Consider the following 20248-nt stretch of genomic DNA (forward strand, 5'->3'; position numbering starts at 1 on the left):
TTGCTCATTTTCCCAGCCTAAGCCTGTTTTGGGGGTGCTTCCTGAGCTTTTGGGACACTCCCACAAGGGTCTCAGTGTGTGAGGCTCTGTCCTCCCTCCTGGTCTGACCATATGTGCCCCACCTCTGCTACGGGGCTGAGGTGGAGGGGGCCCCTGCTGTTCTGTGGGGGGGGGCCTAGACTGTGATCAAGTCCTGAATGTGTTCAGATCCTCAGAGTCCTGTTCCAGGAGCAGAGGACAGAGCTGGGCAGCCTCTCTTCACTCCCCTCCTTCAGCTCAATGGGCTCATGCCCTGGGGGCATGGTTACTGGCTCTGCCTGCTTATGTTTCCTGGATCTGGAATGCAGTGGCCATGCTGCTTGCTGTGTGCCCTGAGGGCTGGACTTCATGTGCTCGCTCTGGCAGAGGTTCCCTGCTGTTCCCCCACTTTGTGCTTGGTGCTCCCTGGGGCGTAGCTCAGGAAACTCCCCCCCACTTCTGTGAGCTGCAGCTCCCAGTGCCCTAGGACTGCCTCCGGGAGGCTGAAGTTCTTTCATTCTGGCGGGCCACCCCTCTGGCAGGCCACCCCTCTAACCCCAGGGGAGAAGAGCCTTTCTGCTCTTTTCCAGGTTACCTTGAGTAGGAGAACTGCCTCACTGGGTCCCTCTGGGTTCTGTCTCTTGAAAATTTAGTTAAAGTCCTTAGTTTCGAAGATTTATGAGAGAGCGCTTAAGACAGGATCTGTTCTTGTCGTCATCTTGGCTCCGCCCCCTCTAAAATGAACTCTTAAGCCCTCTCTACTATGATTTAGTGCAGGGGAAGGGAACCTTTTTTTCTGCAAAGGGCCATTTGGATACTTATAAAATCATTTGTGAGTTATATTTGGACAAACATTTAATTACATCATTCCCAAAAGTTCCAATATTCATAGAATTTTGAGTCCCTGTTTGTGATTGCCTTGGCAATACCTCATCAATACTTTCAGGTGGCTGGAGGTTCCCCATCCCGGTTTAGTGAAGAGAGTTCTGGATCTGGAGTTCAAATTACTCCTCTGATAATACCTGACTGATTTTTAGCAAGGCACTTAAATTTCCTGGGTCTCAGTTTCCTTAAATGTGAAATGGGGGAGGGTAGATTCTGAGATCCTCTCCAGTTAGATATATAATAGTTCTATTTCTTAATCTTCCTATGTTCTTTCTTGAAGGACAGATAGCACTTGATTTAACATTTTTGTCTCATCTTATCCTTGAGCTCTTGTCATTTACTTCATGTTTTATCACTGGGGTGACAAAAATATATGAATATACAATCTTGGACACTGTTCTTTTTATAAAATTATGAGAACAAAGCTTAGTCAGGGAGGACTATTTTGTCGGAAATTTAAAAAAAAACTTGTGAAATCTGAACCTTTGACTTTGAAATGAAAGTCCACGAGAACAATTAATACTGGGGCTGTGTACTTTGGGAGGAGGTGCTTGTGTTTAATATACATGAAGTAACTGAGTTCCAGTATAAATTTTGGATCATGACTGTTCTGAGGACTCAGTCATCATCACCTCTTGGAAGAAAAAGATCTCTTTGGTATTATATCTGCTGGAGGATATTTGGAAGTAATCCAAAGTGACACAAACTTGAGAAGTGACAAGGTAATGTTAACTGGGCATTGGGTCTTGCTTGTTCTTAAACAAAACCCTATTCAAATCCCCCAAAATAAATAATGATGTAAGGATAGAAAGAGATTCTCACAAACTAATCTTGGATTTCAGACTTACATGTGTAGTTAGACTTAATGTAAGGAGGAGGGAAAGCAACTCTAGTGAGAAGATTTTTTTCAAAATAAGTACTTTAAATAATTTACATGATATATAGGAATAAATTCCTTAACTATTTGCACAGGTGAGAGACTTTGGATGTGAAATGTAGCATGCACTGGCATTTACCACTGATTATCTGGTTTCACTGAAGTGCTTTCCCTTTCTTTTTAAATTTTGTTACATGAAGGGTTGGAGAGGAGTTGGAGGGAAGGAGAAAACTTTGTAACTCAAAATTTTACATTCAGCAAAAATGAATGTTAAAAAATTATTTTTACATATAATTGAAAAATTACTAGTAAGGTAAAAAAAAATGTTATGTTATCCAGGTTTTTACTGAGCTGTCTCTGACCTGGTTGTGACAAAGCAGACCAGAGACAGAGTGCTTGTAAATCAGCAGTGGTTTATTAATTACTTTCTTTGCAGGGAATCAATTTGAAAATCATGGGATTACTCCATTCCTTGGATTGTCACCTTGCTGGAGTCAAGTATTTCATACATGATCATAAGTGGGAATCAGTTTTGAGGCTTTGAATAATATTTCCAGGACAATACATCAATTACATCACTTGTGACCATCCAAGTCTGTTTGAACAGCTGAGCTGATTGTATAAGGTTACAGTACAAAAATAGAAGAGAGTAGACTATACTGTTCACTTAATACAGGCAAACATAGTTCAGGGCAAGACTTGCCATGATTAATGGATGGCTTCTGTTACTGTGTTTTCAGTGTTTTCCCAGGCACAGAGCCTGACTTGAAATCCAAATTAGTATATTCATTACACATATCACATCAATCAACATGAAAATCATCATCTTCTTGACATACAAGTCCTCTACAAGGACACTAGATAGAAGGGAGAAGTTTTTGTTTAGAAACTGGTGATGCAATAACAAAGATATAAAGTTTTTTTTAAAGGAATACATTATTTGGTACAATGCATGGGATAAAAGAAAAAAGAGTTAAAGTTGTTTAAAATCATCTTGACCATTTTTCATCATGCAAAGTTTTATAGGAAAAATATGAAAAACCTAGGTATTTGTACCTATAGTTAAGTTGATATTACTTAGGTGAACTCTCGTTTGATTTTCCCCTAATATTTTATAGTTTAAATGAAGTAATATTATCTATGTTTTCAATGCATTGTTGGAAGGAAAATTCACATTAATAATCAAAGAATCATAGGAACATAGACTTGGAATGGCAAGGGACCTCAGATATCATCTACTCTTACTCCTCATTGTCCAAATTTCTCATTTTACAGATGAAGGACCTGGGATTCAGGGAATTGAGTCAAAGTAGCCTCTGTGGAAGAGAAGAGAATTAATCAGAAGAGATTTTTGCTCAATAGTGGGGTCAGGGTGAGGGAGTAGATGGGGCATGATCAGAACTAGATAGTAAAAAATTTGACAAGGTCAGGGAGCAGTTATGTGCTTATGGTCTTGGGAACCGTAAATATAGGATAATGATATGGTTGATACAGAAAAGCAGGTAAGAGAGAGAAAAAAAAGAAAGGGAGAAGAAAGACATTTTCCTTGATTGTGTTTATCTTGTCCTTTCTGATCAAATATTTAATCTCTGTGCCCTGATATATGACAGTTATTATACTGCCCATTACTTGTATTCCATAGGCTTTCATAAGTCAATCTAGAACACTTGGGAAAAACAATGGTTTTTCATATGGGAAGAAGGTTGGCTTTTAGTCAGAGCTCCTGTCCCTATATCCCTGTTCTTAGTAGAGTCAAAATTTAAGGTATAACCTTAAGCAAATAATTTAATGCCTCTAAGCCTTAGTTCCCCAACATACAATGTGATCTCTACAGAAAATATATCACATTTAAAAAACATTTGGCTTGGACTAGATGACCTCTAAGGTCACTTCTATCCAAACAATATGCTGAAAATTGTCTAAGACTGAAATAGATATGTCACTATGACACACTTTTAAGTACAATGTGCATTATTAATATTTTCTCTACGGTGTTCCTAAATTTAGACAATCAACAAAACAATAAGCATTTGCTTAATATTGAGGTGCAAATGCTCATACTGAAAATTTAACAATCAGGTAGGTATAAATTGGCTCCAGTACATGATGTTTCCACCTTCCACCTTCATTCACAAAGAACAATGATTACTACTGTAATGATAGGGATTTTTATATCTACCTTGGGGAAAATGTGAGATTTGGAAGAGATCTCTGAATGGAATAGATCACAGAATAAATATCTCTGAATTTTCTTCCATTTCCCCTAAATTATTTCTTGTGTCAAGTATCAAATCATTTGATACTTGCCATAATATGTCTGGCAACTATATATCCACCTAGCTCTTATTTCTCTATGGCATAGGACTTGGGATCCACCCTTCCTCTGATGCTTTCCTACCTTCATGACCTTAGCCAAGTCATTTACTGACCCCCCATTCATAAAATGAGATCTATGTGATTTTGGAAGTACTGTTCCATTTCTACTTATATGTTCACAGAGTGATTAGAGGAATCTAACTCATGCCAATCTGAAATGTATTCCAAAGGCCCAGAGGTATGGAACTATTATGCAACTGTGCTGAAGACAGATAATTTGTCACTTTTTGACAACAGATGCTGACTCACTGAGATCCGGGGTTGTTGTAATCTGCACAGGGGACAGAACACACATATCAAATCAGTCATCTATTGAAGTAGTGGCAACCCGGTGATACAGGATACTGAGGATTAGGAAAACAAGTTTGAATGCCACTGAGTCCTTCCTCTCTCACCTTCACTTTCCTGATTTGTATTTGTAAAATGAGGATGATGAAAAGCACTCACCCAAGAGTAAGTTGCATATGAAAAGTGAGGATGATGAAAAGCACTTACCTAACAGAGTAGGTTGCATATAGAAGGCCTTTCACCTCAAGGTGAGACCTCAATTAGCATTGTTCAAGACAATTTAAGGACCAGAGAGCTCATTGGTCCCCAGTTTCGGGTGAAGAATTTCGTCCAGCAAGGCGGACTGCTAAGGACCTTAGCGGGTGGTCTACAAGGCGGGGAAGGGAGGGGCTCGAGCCCGGGAAGGTCGCCGGGCTTCGCCGTCGCCACTGCGCAGACTCCCCGCCTCCGCGCAGGCGCACTAGGCCTTGGCCGCTTGCCTCCCAAGGCCCCCGGGTCACTGAACTGGTTTCCCCTCCCAGCAGGAGGCGCCCTCGGTCTCGGAGGTCGTCCATGGCTCTCCAAGGGATCCGCGTCCTGGAGCTGGCCGGCCTGGCCCCAGGCCCCCACTGCGGCATGATCCTGGCCGACTTCGGGGCCCAGGTGATGCGGGTGGACCGGCGGGGCCAGCCCGGCCCTACTTGGATGGCCCGAGGGAAGCGATCCTTGGCCTTGGACTTGAAGCGGCCCGAGGGGACGGCCGTGCTGCGCAGGCTCAGCCGCCAGGTGGACGTGGTGGTGGAGCCCTTCCGGTCAGGTGAGCGCGCGGACGGCCCCGCCCCCTCCCCCCCAGGCCGGCCCGACACGGAGAGGCCCCTCCCTCCTTGCGGCCTGCGGGACCCCCGCCCCCGGGGCCTGCAGCCCAGCCGGGAGGGGGCTTTTAATCTGTGTAAGTGGAACCGACCCCAGTGTGGAAGGAGCCCTAAAAAGTCATTTTGTAGACGAAGAAGGGGAGGGGAGGGAGGGGGAGGGGCCCTTGCCTGTGTAGTGGTGTCAGATATGTGTCATTTACATTTCTAACAAAAATGAATAAGCAACCATTTTTTTCAAAAAAAGCCCCAACAAGGGGCGGCTAGGTGGCACAGTGGATAGAGGAGGACCTGACCTCAAATGCAGGCTCAGACATTTAATAGTTACCTAGCTGTGTGATCTTAGGCAAGTCATGTAACCCCATTGCCTTGCAAAAACCTAAATAAAATAAAATAAAATAAAAAAGCCTCAACAAAACCCAACTCAGCCCAATCTCAAAGAAGAAGAGTACTTTTGGCACGCCACTCTGGGTAAATCGCTTTATCTCTCTGTGCGTCAGATTCCTCATATATACAATGAAAGGGATGGACTCCATGGCTTCCAAGGCCCCTTCCTCTCCAAATCTATAATCCTATGTTTGTTTGATCTGATGAGTAACTTCCCAAATACTTAGGGAAGAGGACTTAAGAGTTTCCTAGAGGCTTTTAACCTCAGGCTTCAGGTGCTCTGAAGACTAGAGCTGGTGGGATGTTAGCAACAACTGTGAAGGAGGAAAAATATGATATGTTAAATAATAATAGTTAGCATTTATATAGTGCTTTAAGCATTGCAGAAGTTCTTTGAATATAGTGTCATCTCATTTGATTCTCTTTATTATCCCAATTTTACAGATGAGGAAACTAAAACTCAGAAAACTTCAATGACTTGCCCAGGACCACACATTTAGGAAGTGTTTGGTGACAGGATTCAAATTAAGATAATTTTTCCTGTCTTCCAAATCAAAAGCTCTCTGCTCTGTATTATTTAGCTGCCTTTGATTCTTAGGCTTCTATTTTTAAGCATATCTGAAACCCTCTAAATTCTGAATTTCTGAAACAGCACTGTCATGCTTGACTAAAAACATGTAAAACTCCAAATATATAAAGTAAATAAATACATAAGGTGTTTTATATATACATTTGTAAAAGGTAGGCCATATCTTTTCAGAACTGTATGTGAGGGGCAAAAGTGCTGACTTTTCAGAAACAGTGCTAAATTAGTCTAAGCCATAGGCCTCAGTTTCTATTTCTCAAGAATCAGGTGAGCTTGAGAACCTGGATCTCCAGCTAGAAAAATTATGTCACCCTAACCATATAAGGTGTCAACAAAGACAGACCCTCCTAGGAAAGCTTAGGTACACCACCCTTCTCTTCAGACCATCAAATTTGACCAGTTGTTGTAAGGGGTCAGCAGAAAAGAGGAGGGGGGGGATTGGTTGTGGTTTTTGTGGGCTTTTTTATCCCTTCTTCAACTTCTGTAATTCGGCTTTTCCTGCTGGCTCTCTTTCATAGAGATTTAGGAAATGCCCCACTTCTTGCAAGAACGAAATTAAATTTTAACTCTTTGCTGCCACTTTTAGAGGACTCAGAGTTGTCATTTTGGGTTAGGGTTTCAATGCCCTGCACATGTACTTCTCTGAATCCAAATATGTTGATTAATTTTTTTTCTCCCTTTAAGCCAAATATACTGCCAGACAGGCTTCACAAATGTATCTTTGGAAAGCTGTAATAAATTTTAGTCCCTAGGACTGAGCCAAACATGAATAAACATAAGTAATTTGTTTTTCTTTGCTTTTTTTGGTATGTGCAAGGCAATGGAATTAAGTGACTTGCCCAAGGTTACACAACTAAGTAATTATTAAGTGTCTGTGCCATCTAAGCTGCCCCATGTAATTTGTTTTTCACGATTCTCAAAGAAGTTAACAAAAAATTACCTTAAATGTTTACATTCTACTTAGGTGTCATGGAGAAATTTGGACTTGGTCCAGAAGTTCTGCAAAAGGACAATCCAAGGCTTATCTATGCCAGATTGAGTGGATTTGGTCAGTCAGGGAGATTATCTAAAGCAGCAGGTCATGATATCAATTATCTGGCCTTGTCAGGTATGTTGAAGATTATAATTCAATTTTTCTTACATTTTATTTACATCCACTGAAGGTGAAAAATAGTTTACTTAAGACTAAATTTGGATAATATCAGTTCTTTCTCAGGAAGTGAATATAATTTTTCATCATGAACCCTTTGAAATTGTCTTGGATCAATTTTTCATTATACAACATTACTATTGCTATGTACAAAGATTTCTTGTTTCTACTTATTTCACTTGTATCAGTTCATGTAAGTCTAGAGTATGCACACTTTTATAGGTCTTTGGACATGGTTTCAAATTGCTCTCCAGAATGGTTGGATCACTTCATATCTCCAATAGTACATTAGTGTCCCAGTTTTCCCACATCCCCTCCAACATTTATCATTTTCCTTCTTTTGTCATACATAACATTACTTTTGCACCATTCTGGAGGAAAATATTGAAAGACTTAAAGCAGTACTGATTGCTTTATAAACAGAGAAAGCTGTTGAAGAAAAAAATAAATCTACTGAAAACTCAATAAAGGATTCAGTTAAACCAAACTTCCACTATTCCATTGGTGTTGTATTTACTGATGTGTCCTGAATTTTTTTCATTTGGTGTACATTCTTTGAAAGTTGCAGTTGCTTAAAAATTATTATTTTTTTTTTTTTGCCATGTGTCCCATTTAGCTAAAGTAGTTCTCAGAAAACAGGCCTCTGTACTCAAAGCATTTCCTGTTTAACTAGCACCTGCCAGAATTTGTGTTATGCTGGTATAATCTTGAAAACCAAGTATGTCTCTGAACTGTGATGAATTATTGAAGTAGAATATTTAATGAAGGAAGCTAATTTTGGTCACGACTTAAGTGCATTTATGGAAAGATATGTTTTAGGATATAGCATTTTGTCAGTGATGAGAAGTAGAATAAAAAGCACTGATGAAGTAATGAATAATTAAAAAGGGAAGTGGACCCTTCATACAAAATTGAGGTATCAGAGTGGGACAAGAGTGCCTCCTGGGGCCCCATGAAGTATTAATTGAATCAAAAGAAGTCTAATAGTGCTTTGGCCCAGTTCTTTAGAGCAGGGAAGGGATGGTAAATAGGCACTTATTAAAGGGTTACTATCTGTCAAGTTCTGAATATCCTATTTGATCCTCACCATAAACTTGTAAGGAAGATATTGTTTCATCCCTTGTTACAGTTGAGGAAACTGAGGCATATGGAGGCTATTGGCCAAAAACTGTACAGGAAGAGAACTAGGGTTGTGAGTTACACCAGTGGAAGAAGTTCCTGAACCTGTTAAATTATGGATTTGTCAAAGTACTACATTGATCTTAGTCCAGATGGGCCAAGAAGTGATGCTTTATCCAAAAAATGGAGATTTTTCATATGTCCTATGGAATCTATGAGATAATAATATTCATTAATTTCCTGAACTCTATGAGTGAGTATAAATAGAAAAGCATAGTAACACAACCAACTGGATTAGAATTTGAGAATACACAGCTTGGTTTATTAAAAATGTTATAAAAATGATGCTTGTCTTTACAAATGTAGGAAAGAAAGCCTCTGAATTAGGAAAAAAATCAGTCTATTTTTTAGAGGCTAAAAATACTTCGGATTTTTAAAAAACTCATGATTGAAAACAAGTCTTAAATTCATGGTGTACTTGTCTCTTGAATTATTTTCTTTTTAAATGTATAGGTGTGCTGTCGAAATTAGGCAGGAGCAATGAGACTCCTTATGCACCACTAAATCTTCTGGCTGACTTTGGTGGAGGTAGTTTGATGTGTGCATTGGGCATTGTGCTGGCTCTTTATGAACGTATGCAATCTGGCAAAGGTCAGGTCATTGATGCAAACATGGTAAGTTTCCATCACTAAAAACGAAATAACTGCCAGTTGTTTCCAAGTGCAATTTTTGACATTTGAAGCAACATTCAAGTTTCTAAGGAAATTACTTTTCCCAAGATGGTCTCCTATGCTTTGATAGACTTTGCCAAATTTAAATCTTACCTTTTCTTTGATTAACATAATAATAATCACTTGACTCCCTTCATTTATACCTAGTTTTCCAGCACTTTTCTTCCTCTTCTCTTTAGATTAGACTATCGGATTTCCAACTTAAGGGGAAAGAGGCTATTTATTTAACTAAATCACAATAGATTTAAGTTCTTCCACAATCCCATTGAAAACAGGAATTTTTGTCCAATATGTCTCTAGTCTGGATCATCATTTTACATTATTTTAATGTCCTATTGTGCAGAAATCTCTCTCTTGTTTTAAACTCCTGCTCCCATTTGCTTAAAATGTGTTTTTAAAAGTCAATGTGAGAAAAGGTATAGTTTCTTTTAAAAGTAGTTGACCAAACTATATAATCATGTAGAGAAAATGCGAATATTAATAAAATTTAAATATTTGATCTAAATTAGACATTATAACAACTAACTTCAAATGGAAATTAGCAATGGTTAAGAAAACATTTTTCTTAATTAGAGGAAAAAAGTAATTATGGATACTTTATTGGCATATTTGGCTTCTGAAACCATCTAGTCCAACCCTCTCATCCCTTGTTTGTTCTTATTCTACCATTTCTTTTTGCTTTGCTATAAGATGATTGGGATGCCAAGGGTAGATGAGATTCTTATGGAAGCTTCCTCATTGATAAGAATGGTCAACAAGGTTGTTCTGAGCAAGGTTGTTCTACTTATTAGCTAACAGACAGGTCTCTCCAGTCAGAAAGCACTCCAAGGACAAAGGATCTATTTATTTATTTTTTGTTTAACAGAAAGTTATCTTGAAATTATAAAGCTTATCTGGACCATGCATAAAAACCCTAGAACCTTTCTTCAAGTTATATTGCAGATGTTCCTTAATATATAGCTCTTTCCTCAGCCAATGAGCCCTTCCTTGCAACAAAGAAAAAAAAAACATTTAAAATTGCCTGAGTGAATGTGCCCATTAGTATGTGCAACATTGTTCACATCCTGACTACCATTTATCCATAGAAAGAGGGGTGTTTTTTGTCATTCCCTGGTGACAAAAATTCATCATTACAATTATTTAGTTCATTTCCTTATAATATGCTTTTCATTTCTATTACTGAAATAATGTTTCATGGGAGAAACCTATGAAACAAAGAATATGAAATGAGACTTAATTCCCTTTCTGCTTCTACCAGTGACAAAGTGCATAGTTTTTAGACTTTCTAGAAATAGTAATCTAACTGTTGGTATTCATGGTAAAATAGGAAATGTGTTGAATTTCACATCAGAGGACTTTTATTTGAATCCCAGCTATGCCCTGTGTTATGTATGTGATGTCTGGTCATTCACTTCACTTTTCTGATCCAGGTTTTCCTCATCTCTCAAATGGGGGATTTGGAGCTGATCTCTGAGGTTCCTTTCAGCTCCAAGTCTAGGATCCTCAGAGGTAGTTATGTGAATCTGTTGAAGGGAATGAAATAGTCAAAAGAGAGAATACTGAGAACAGAGCCTTGGAGAATGTCTATGTGCATTTTAAGGGGGAGGTTAAGAAACCAATGAAGGAGACAGAATGAAAGTTAAAACATGTTGGAGAAGGTTGAGAATATATCATAGAATACAAAGGAGTAGAAATTATCAACAATAACAACTGATATTTACCTAACACTTTAAAGTCATTGAAGCATTTTTTAAATATTGTCTCATCTGATTCTTGTGAAACCAACTCTATGAATAATCCCCTTCATTTCATATATCAATTTAGTTATTTGATGAAGTTCATAAAGCAACTGAATATCTGAAACTGGATTTGAACTCTAATGTTCCTAAGTTCATTATGTCACAAATGAAGTAGGGAGATAAATGAGAGCAAGGCTTGGAAAAGGTCATTTGATTTGGCAATTAGAAGGTCATTGGTGATCTTTCACTAGAATGTCAGGGACTGAAGCCAGATGGCAAGAGTAAGTAGGTGGTGAGGTTGTGGAGGCAATAAGTATATTTTACACACACACACACACACACACACACACACACACACGCACACACATTTTTTAAAGAAGTTTTACTAGCAGCAAAAAAGGAAGGGAGGAGAGATATAGAATAGTAGAGAATATAAAAGGGTTTAGGAAACAAATTTTTTCCTTAGGAGCAGGCAGAGAAGGAGAAATAAGGATGACAGAAATGGAATGATCAGTTGAGCAAGTTGGGATGGGACAGAATATGATCATTGGCACAGGTAAGGGTGTTAACCTTTGCAAGAAGAAACACTTACCCTGAGAAAGACATGAAGTTTGGAAGTGAAGAACACTGCAAGAATACAATTGTATGGTTTTGAATAAAGTAGGAGGCAAATTATTTGCTGAGAATATGAAGATCAGAAGTGTGTTTGGGGACTAGTTTATTCTGATTGATTATCCATTATTAAATGTTATTGTTGTTTGCCCTTTCTTCTCAAAGAAGGGAAGTGATGCCGCGACAAACATGTGAATTGGATTTGAGTGAGAGGGAACATTCAAGGTCACACAGCTAGTATGTGTCAAGTGTCTGAAGTTGAATTTGAACTCAGGTCCTCCTGACTCCAGGGCTGGTGCTCTAGCCATGGCACTACCTAGCTGCCCTTACCATTACTGGTATGAAGCTTCCCAGTGTGATTGTATAGTAGGGACAACAAAAACCTTAAGCTTTCAAGAAAATTCGGGTACTGAAGTCAGGGGTTTGGGGCCAGATGATATTCCTCTCCAGTAAAATAATTCCCTGCTGAACTAACTACAGCTTCATGATTGGGTAAAGAAATTATGCGTGAGAGAAAGCATGGTGCAGTAAATAGACACTTGGTCTTGGACAGACACTATGGCTTGAATTATGCCTCCAGTACATACTAGCTGAAGGAACTTGAGCAAGTCATTTAATATTTCTCTTAATATTAATATGTCTCTGAAATAAGGAGGCTAGACTTGATAACTTTTAAGGTCCCTTCTAACTCTAAATGTGTTAAAGTTCCATTAAAAATGAGTCCTGTTTTTCAAATGTGGAAAATATTTCTATGTCACTCTTAAGAGGAATAACAACAACAAAATCTGACTGAAGTAACTTGTGTTCTTTACAATGGAAACAATCTGTATCAACTATTTCATTTGTAAATCAAATGACATTTCTTCTTATTCTTTCCAGGTGGAAGGAACAGCATATTTAAGTTCTTTTCTATGGCAATCACAAAATGCAGAACTCTGGAGCCAGCCTCGGGGAAAGAATGTATTAGACAGTGGAGCACCTTTCTATGAAACGTATAGGACTTCAGATGGGAAATTCATGGCTGTTGGTGCCATAGAAGCTCCATTCTATGCACTGCTGATTAATGGTAATGAGTTTTTGGAAGCCACTGCTTGTTTATCTGTTTTCATAAGTGTCCTGGCTGTACAGCTGAGAGTTTCTTTTGAGAGACCCTTTGAAATTTAGAATATTGGTTTTCTTATATGTTTACATTCTGAGTAACCAACGTACATTATCATTTACTTTAAATTTCAATATTAAAACTTATGTTTTCCCCAATTAAAAAACATTTAATTCTTATAATCTTTCTGAATTTTGAAGGATATATGTGTTATTATTAAGATCTGTTTAGGTACTTAAAATAGCCTTCATTCAATTCAACATACATTTATTACTTTTTCATTATGCAGCAGGGTAGAAATACAAGCTTATCATGTGACTGCTTATCCCCAGTAGATGCCCTTACTCTTACTTTATAAATGTCCCACTTGTTCAGATATCTTTAAAAAAGTCCTGATTTTATTAGGGTGACATACCCTCCTTACCAACATATAACCAAACTCTTCCTTCATACCTTAGTAAGTTGACCAAAAAGAAAATACTCACCCAGTGAATAAGTTTTTGGTGATCATCCTATCTGAATTTTGCTGTTAGTCAGATAATGGGCATACAGCTTGTCACTTCCTGCTAGGACTTAGCAGAAATTATACACTACTGGCATTAGAATGGTAATTTAAAGGAGGAAGTCATCTACTTACTTGAATAGTTCTTGTTCTTTGGTAGACCTCTGGAAGTATTTCTAAGTTTCATGGTTCATTGATTTAGAATCACATATAGAATTTCAGTTAAAAGATTTTAATAGTGATACGTGTTATTTTAACCTCATAATTCATAATAAATTTCAGATTTCCTTATATTAGTAATACTGCTCTTCAGATTTTACTCTCTGTCTGAATAATTGTTCTAAAAGTTATTGTATTCATATGTATTAGAATCTTTCTAAGTTAAATCTTATTTCAGAAATAAAAAAGTTAAGATGTAGTTTAAAAGAACTACATAATACAATATAAATAAAAATACAGCATAATAAAATAAAATCACATAATAAATTTGTATGTTTTAAATGTATGACCTTAATACTATATTACACTGGACCAACTAAGTGGTACAGAGTTTAGAATACCAGAGTCAACAAGACTTGAATTCAGTTTTAGTCTCAGTGCCAACTAATTGTGTGACATTGGGCTCATTTATAAAATGAACATGAGAAGGAAATACAAACTACTCCAATATCTTTGCTAAGAGAACCAAAGTGGAGTCATGGAGAGTCAGATACAACTGAAACAATTGAGCATAGTAATAAAAATATTTTTAAACAACTATTATTGATACTATTTGACCAATTTCTGGGTGAGAAATGCAAAAATGGATATAGTAATTGGTATGTCATATGAATTACTTTTCAGGAAAATCACTGGAATTAACTGGAAATAGATCATCTTCATTTTAAATTCTAAACCTAAACTGTGTTCTGTTACACATTTTGGAGATAAATGAATATTCAAAAAGCATTGTGATACAATATATCCACTATGGCTCTGTAGAAGTGTTTTCAGGATCTGACTGTGAGTGTATGTATGTGTGTGTGTGTGTGTGTGTGTGTGTGTGTGTGTGTGTGTGTGTGTGTGTCTTTAGTATTCATTTGTCTCCAAAGTGTGCAACAGAATGGATTTATTTTTCTACTTTTTAAGTCTTGATAAAAGATTATCCAGCAGAAATATTTTTTTCCATTAATAATTTTCTAAGAAATATTTAAGTTGAATTTTTATGAACGGTCAATTCATAATTCATTCCATGGATGGAAGAATTGTCTTCAAATACCTATTTCCCTCTTCAGTATTTAGGAAGCTTTTCATGACACTATGCATTTTTTCAAAGTGTTATTATTATTTCCTTATAATTTATAGTTAGATGAAAGGCAGTATGATATAGTGATATAGAGAGCCATCTTCAGTGTTAGGAAGACTTTCAATTCAGGTCCTGCTTCTGACCATACTAACAATATGACTCTGGGCAAGTTGCTTTAAGCTCACAGTTCCCTAGTTAACTTCCTGTACTATATATTGAAGAAAAGTTGCTCGTCTACATTAGTAGAGGTGGTTTCCTTACAAGCTATCCACTACACCAATTAGGTCATAGATTTGAATATATGAGAAAGCAAAACTTTTACTTTTTATGTCTGTAATAAAACTTTTGCTGACTCTTAAAATTTTTGAAGAATTCTTATGATTAGCATATCTTGATTGTTTGAGAAAAGTATTTTGTTTTATACAATAATATAACTTGTTGGATTCTAAACTGGTTAAGTTGACAAATTCTTTGATTTTTCATCAATGTCCTGAACCTGATGTCAGCTTGAAAGATATATCATGAAGTACCCCAAGGATCTTGGCTGAACATTGTTTTGATTAACATTTTTATCAATGACTTGAATGAAGGCATAGAATGCACCTCCATAAAAATTGTGGATGATCCAAAACTAGGAGGGAAAGCTAAGGTTCCAAAGTGATGTTGACAAGTTTAGAACATGGAATTGAATCCAATAAGATTACATTTATCCCAATTGAATTCCAAGTCTTATACTTGATTCAAAAAATCAATTTCACTAGTGTGATGGGGGGGTATGGAGAGACAGAAGTTTGTTTGAAAAAGACTGGGAAGGAGGACAATTAAGTGGATCACAACTTCATATGGCATCACTAACATGGCAGCCAAAAACATTAATGTGATCTTAGCAAGGGAATGGATCAATTTCATTAGGACCAAGGAGGTCATAGTTCCATATTACTCTGCCCTCTTGATACCATATTTGTTGTGCATTGTATTCAATTCTAGGTCCCATATTTTAGGAAGGACATTGATAGTCTGGAACAGCATCTCGAGGGGAGTCATTGGGTCCTGATGATCATGCCTTATAAAGACCTGAGAATGAGTGGCCTTGAGAAGAGAAGACTGAGTTTAGAGAGGGGAAAGTATCTTCAAGGATTTAAAGGATTGTGATATGGAAGAGGACTTAGGACTGTTTACACTGGTCTAGAAAAGCAGAATTAGAATAGTGTATGGAAGCTGCAGAGAGGCAGATCTGAGTTCAGCTTTAGGAAAAGCTTCTTGACATCAGCACTATCCTACAGTTTGTCAGGTCTGCCTCTGGGGATGGTGTGCTCCCTCAGTAGAGGTTTCCAAGGAATGGCTAGATGACTACATTATTGAACTAGATATAGGTTAAACTAGATGACCTCTCAAGTCTGTCTCATGGTGGGTTTAAGAGTCCAGAATTTGTAAGCATATCAATGAAATAGATGACCTTTGCTAGTAGTATTTTATACATTGAAGCAATTTATGCATTGAAACAATATATAATTGACATTTGGGGATGACAAATCAATATCTTATTCATTTGTTTGAAGTATAATTACTTGGAAGGATGAGTAATGGTTTAATTTATATTGCTGTTTCCTTAAACAGTGTGTTTGAACAACATCCATCCATTTGAAATGCTGCTTAAGATAATTTGGATGACTTTATAGGCCTTAAAAAATCTTCCATGAACATAGTGTATTGTCATGATATCTTGAGTTTCTTTATGTCCATTTTCAAAGAAATATTTTTCAAATCTAAGTATAGCAATCAAGATAAGGGAGATGGGTGTGTAGTTTTGTATTTATAAACATGAATACTGTATATATATATATATGTATGCGCATATATATATATATATATATATATATATTACATATGACTGAAATAATGGGACTTATTTTTTAACAGATATATCAGAATTTTTTTTTTTGTAAGGCGAATGGGGTTAAGTGGCTTGCCCAAGGCCACACAGCTAGGTGTCTGAGACCGGATTTGAACCCAGGTACTCCTGACTCCAAGGCTGGTGCTTTATCCACTATGCCACCTAGCCGCCCCCAAATGACTTTTGTGCCTTTCACATTGGAATGCCACTTTTTTCACTGGGCCTGCCCTTGCTCAAAATGTTTTGGAAGTTTTCTTTTAAAATTGTATTCTCAGAACTTTTGAATGTTCTCAGTCATGACAAATCTTTGTCTTTTAAAGATGTCCTCATTTTATTGATTAGGAAACTGAGACCCATTGAAGTTAAGTTACTTAAAAATCACATGGTTAGTAAATATTGGAACTGGTTCAAGAACCTAATTTCTTCATCTGTAAAATGGGGTGGAGGGGTAGCCAGGTGATGCAGTCAGGAAGACCCGAGTTCAAATGTGACCCCAGACACTTGATACTTACTAACTTACCATATGCATTGATAAAATTCAGTCATGTAAGCCACAAAAAATGAACTAACAGTAGAATTTCAGAGAAATTTAATTTTGTACTATTCATATTTGGTAACAGGAAGATTTTTTGAGGCCTATAAAGCCATCCAAATTATCTTAAGTAGCTTTTAAGGCTAGTCAGAATCTTCATTTGTGGAATTTTAATTTACATGAAGACTTTAATTGAACATGACAGCTGGGATGGTATGAAAATGGAAGAATGTACAAAGAATAATTTGACAGTAAGGACATCTACCTCACTCTCAAATTTATTTGGAGTTACTGAGTGTTTCAATGGATGCTGTTATATCTAATCTTTATACAAAGATCCTGAGGGGAATTTTTTTTTTTTGGTAGGGCAATGGGGTTAAGTGACTTGACCAAGGTCTTCTTCAAAAATGAAAGAGAAACATCATTATCATCAATGTCATTGTGTATATTATTTTCTTGTCTCATCAATTTTCATCACAATATAATTTTTCTGTGTTTTTTGTTTTTGTGATATTTATCATTACTTATATATTAAATTCTTGAACAATAATTTGCTCAACCATTCTGCAATTGATGGAAATCTACTGTGTTTCCAGTTCTTTGATAGCACAAAAAGAATAGTTATAAATATTAAATCATGTAGTTTTAATTATAAGTATTCTGACCAGAAGATTTTAATCATAGAGAATTGTCCTATTATGAACAAATTTTCTTTGAAATTAATATCAAAGTTAACATTTTATTTCTGCAAACAAAGAGTAAACTAAGACTAAATTAACTGAACACTGTTCTTTTAAACAAGAGATAATCTTTCTATTAATGGTATGGCTTAATTACTACCAAAGCATAGTCAGTAAATAAGAATATTTTATTTTCTCTCATCAGGACTGGGATTAAATTGTGAGGAACTTCCAGATCAGTTCAGTATGTCTAACTGGGAAGAAATGAAGAAGAAATTTGCAGATACTTTTGCAAAGAAGACACAGGCAGAGTGGTGTAAGATTTTTGATGGCACAGATGCATGTGTGACTCCTGTTGTGAGTTTGGAGGAAGCTGCCCTTAATGAACATAACCAAGAACGGGGCACTTTTATCACTGATGAGGATCATAATATGAGTCCCAGACCTGCTCCTTTACTTTCAAGGACACCAGCTGTCCCCTCTACCAAAAGGAATCCAGTGGCAGGAGAACATACTGAAGAGATACTTCAAGAATTTGGGTTTAGCAAGGAAGAGATTAACCAGCTTAATTTGGACAAAATTATTGAAATAAGTAAAACAAAGGCTAATCTATAAACTAATAGAGTTTAATTGGTTTGAAGAATGAATATGATATGAATATGAATATGATACAGGATGAGAATTAACACTTTATGCATAGAGATAGGAAATTATGGTATTACATTTGTTGGACTATCCTAATCAGGGAATAATTAGTAACTGAAAAATTATTTTTGTTGCACAGTTCACCAAGGATTTTTCTTTGTGGACTTTTGACTTATGAAGGTTGTAATTTTAAGATAATGTTCACAATAGATGATTGTGTATAAATGATGCCTTTAAATTAATCTTTTGAATGTAAAACATGAAAGTGCTTTTAATGATTTCAAATTAATTAAAAGTCATTTTGTAGTGATGTCTTAAGACAAAGAAAGAAGAAAACCCCAGAGAATAGTTACAGTGCCCCCCACACACCGTCTATGTTGCACCTGAGGTACATTCACTTTTTTAGAAGCAATTGAGGAAAAAAAACCCAAAACATTACCCATTCCCTGAGTATAGAAGGGGGAAAAAAAGATATATTATGTTTTCCTTGGCTCTTAACACCTGACCCTACCTATCTAACTAGCATAAAGAGACACCTAACACCCTTCAGAACACTTTTCCACCCTTCTGATTCCTTCAAGAGTGATGAAAATCCTTCCCTCTGCTGCCTCCTTATATCTTTGGGGAACCCACTGTTTCTCCCCACCTTCCCTCTTGCCCCACATCTTTTGCTGTTTTTAGACTGCTCTTCCAACTTCCCCATAGACCTCTACTTAATAAAGCATGTAAACACTATTATAGACCATCCCAAAACATGTCTTTATCTTGAGTTGGAAAAATCCCTAATCTACAGAATGATGATATGGTCATGTTCATGATCATCATGTTCATGATCATAAGAAAAATTTTTGGAGAAAGCACGTCACCAAACACAAATGTTTAGATCTCCAGCCACAATTCAAAGATTGTCATAGAGATTCTAGGAAAAGATGATAGACTCTAGATGGTGACAAGAAGGGATCGAGTCTTAGGAGCTCTCTAATAAAATTCATCAGCTAAGGACTCTAAACTTTCGAGAGACAGAACCCACAAAGGGACCCAGTGAGGCAGTTCTCCTACTCAAGGTAACCTGGAAAAGAGCAGAAAGGCTCTGCTCCCCGGGGTGGGAGAGGTGGCCCGCCAGAGGGGTGGCCCACCAGAGCCAAAGAACCTCAGGCTCCTGGAGGCAGCCCCAGGGTGCTGGGGGTCTCAGCTCACAAGCAGCGGAGGAGTCTCCTGAGCTGCACCCCGAGGAACACCGGGCACGAAGTGGGGGAACAGTGGGGGACCTCTGCCAGAGCGAGCATGTGGAGCCCAGCCCTCAGGGCATACAGCAAGGAGCATCATCTTTCCCCAGCCCTGATCCAGGAAACAGAAGCAGGCGGAGCCCTTAAGCAGGAGCCCCCAGGGCATGAGCCCATTGAGCTGAGGGAGGGGAGTGAAGAGAGAGAGAGAGACTGCCAAACTCTGTCCTTTGCCCCTGAAACAGGACTCTGGGGCTCTGACCACATTCAGATCCTGACCACAGTCTAGGCCCCCACCATAGAACAGCAGCCCCCCCCCCCCCACATCAGCCCCTTGACAGAGGGGGGCGCTTATGGTCATTCACAGACCAGGAGGGAGGACAGAACCTCACACACTGAGACCCTTGTGGGAGTGTCCCAAAAGCTCAAGAAATACCCCAAACCAGGCCCAGGCTGGGAAAATGAGCAAGCAGAGAAACAAAAAGAAGACTATTGAGAAATATTTTGCAAATGAGCCCAAGACGGACCAAAATACTCAGTCTGAAGATGAGGAAGCACAAGCTCCTGCATCTAAAGACTCCAAGAAAAACAGAAATTGGGCTCAGGCTATGATAGAGCTCAAAAAAGACTTTGAAAATCAAATGAGGGAGTTGGAAGAAAAACTGGGAAAAGAAAGGAGAGAGATGCAGGAAAAACATGAAAATGAAGTCAGCAGCTTAGTCAAGGAAATCCAAAAAAATGCTGAAGAAAATAGCATGCTAAAAACCAGCTT

General features: G+C 37.7%; 1 protein-coding gene across 2 annotated transcripts; it reads left to right on the forward strand.

Moving 5' to 3' along the window:
- The first annotated feature begins 1506 nt into the window (after positions 1 to 1506).
- Positions 1507 to 19018, forward strand: AMACR (alpha-methylacyl-CoA racemase). Of its 2 annotated transcripts, none has more exons than XM_074207070.1 (6): positions 1507 to 1625; positions 4966 to 5240; positions 7230 to 7373; positions 9048 to 9208; positions 12496 to 12682; positions 17814 to 19018. In XM_074207070.1, exons 2-6 carry the CDS (start codon positions 4997 to 4999, stop codon positions 18221 to 18223), a joined length of 1146 nt encoding a protein of 381 aa, XP_074063171.1. In that variant the 5' UTR covers positions 1507 to 1625; positions 4966 to 4996; the 3' UTR covers positions 18224 to 19018. The 2 variants fall into 2 exon arrangements, with proteins under 2 accessions (XP_074063171.1, XP_074063170.1); XM_074207069.1 differs by having other exon boundaries at positions 4969 to 5240.
- Positions 19019 to 20248: the final 1230 nt, after the last annotated feature.

Source organism: Macrotis lagotis, chromosome X, assembly GCF_037893015.1.
Source record: "Macrotis lagotis isolate mMagLag1 chromosome X, bilby.v1.9.chrom.fasta, whole genome shotgun sequence".
Classification (NCBI taxonomy): Eukaryota; Metazoa; Chordata; class Mammalia; order Peramelemorphia; family Peramelidae; genus Macrotis; species Macrotis lagotis.

Excerpts from the sequence above, each read along its gene's own strand:
- AMACR (XM_074207070.1), top strand. The coding sequence starts at position 4,997 with ATGGCTCTCCAAGGGATCCGCGTCCTGGAGCTGGCCGGCCTGGCCCCA. Across the intron at positions 9,209-12,495 it reads AGGTCATTGATGCAAACATG|GTGGAAGGAACAGCATATTT; the intron begins GTAAGTTTCCAT and ends TATTCTTTCCAG. Across the intron at positions 12,683-17,813 it reads CTATGCACTGCTGATTAATG|GACTGGGATTAAATTGTGAG; the intron begins GTAATGAGTTTT and ends TTCTCTCATCAG.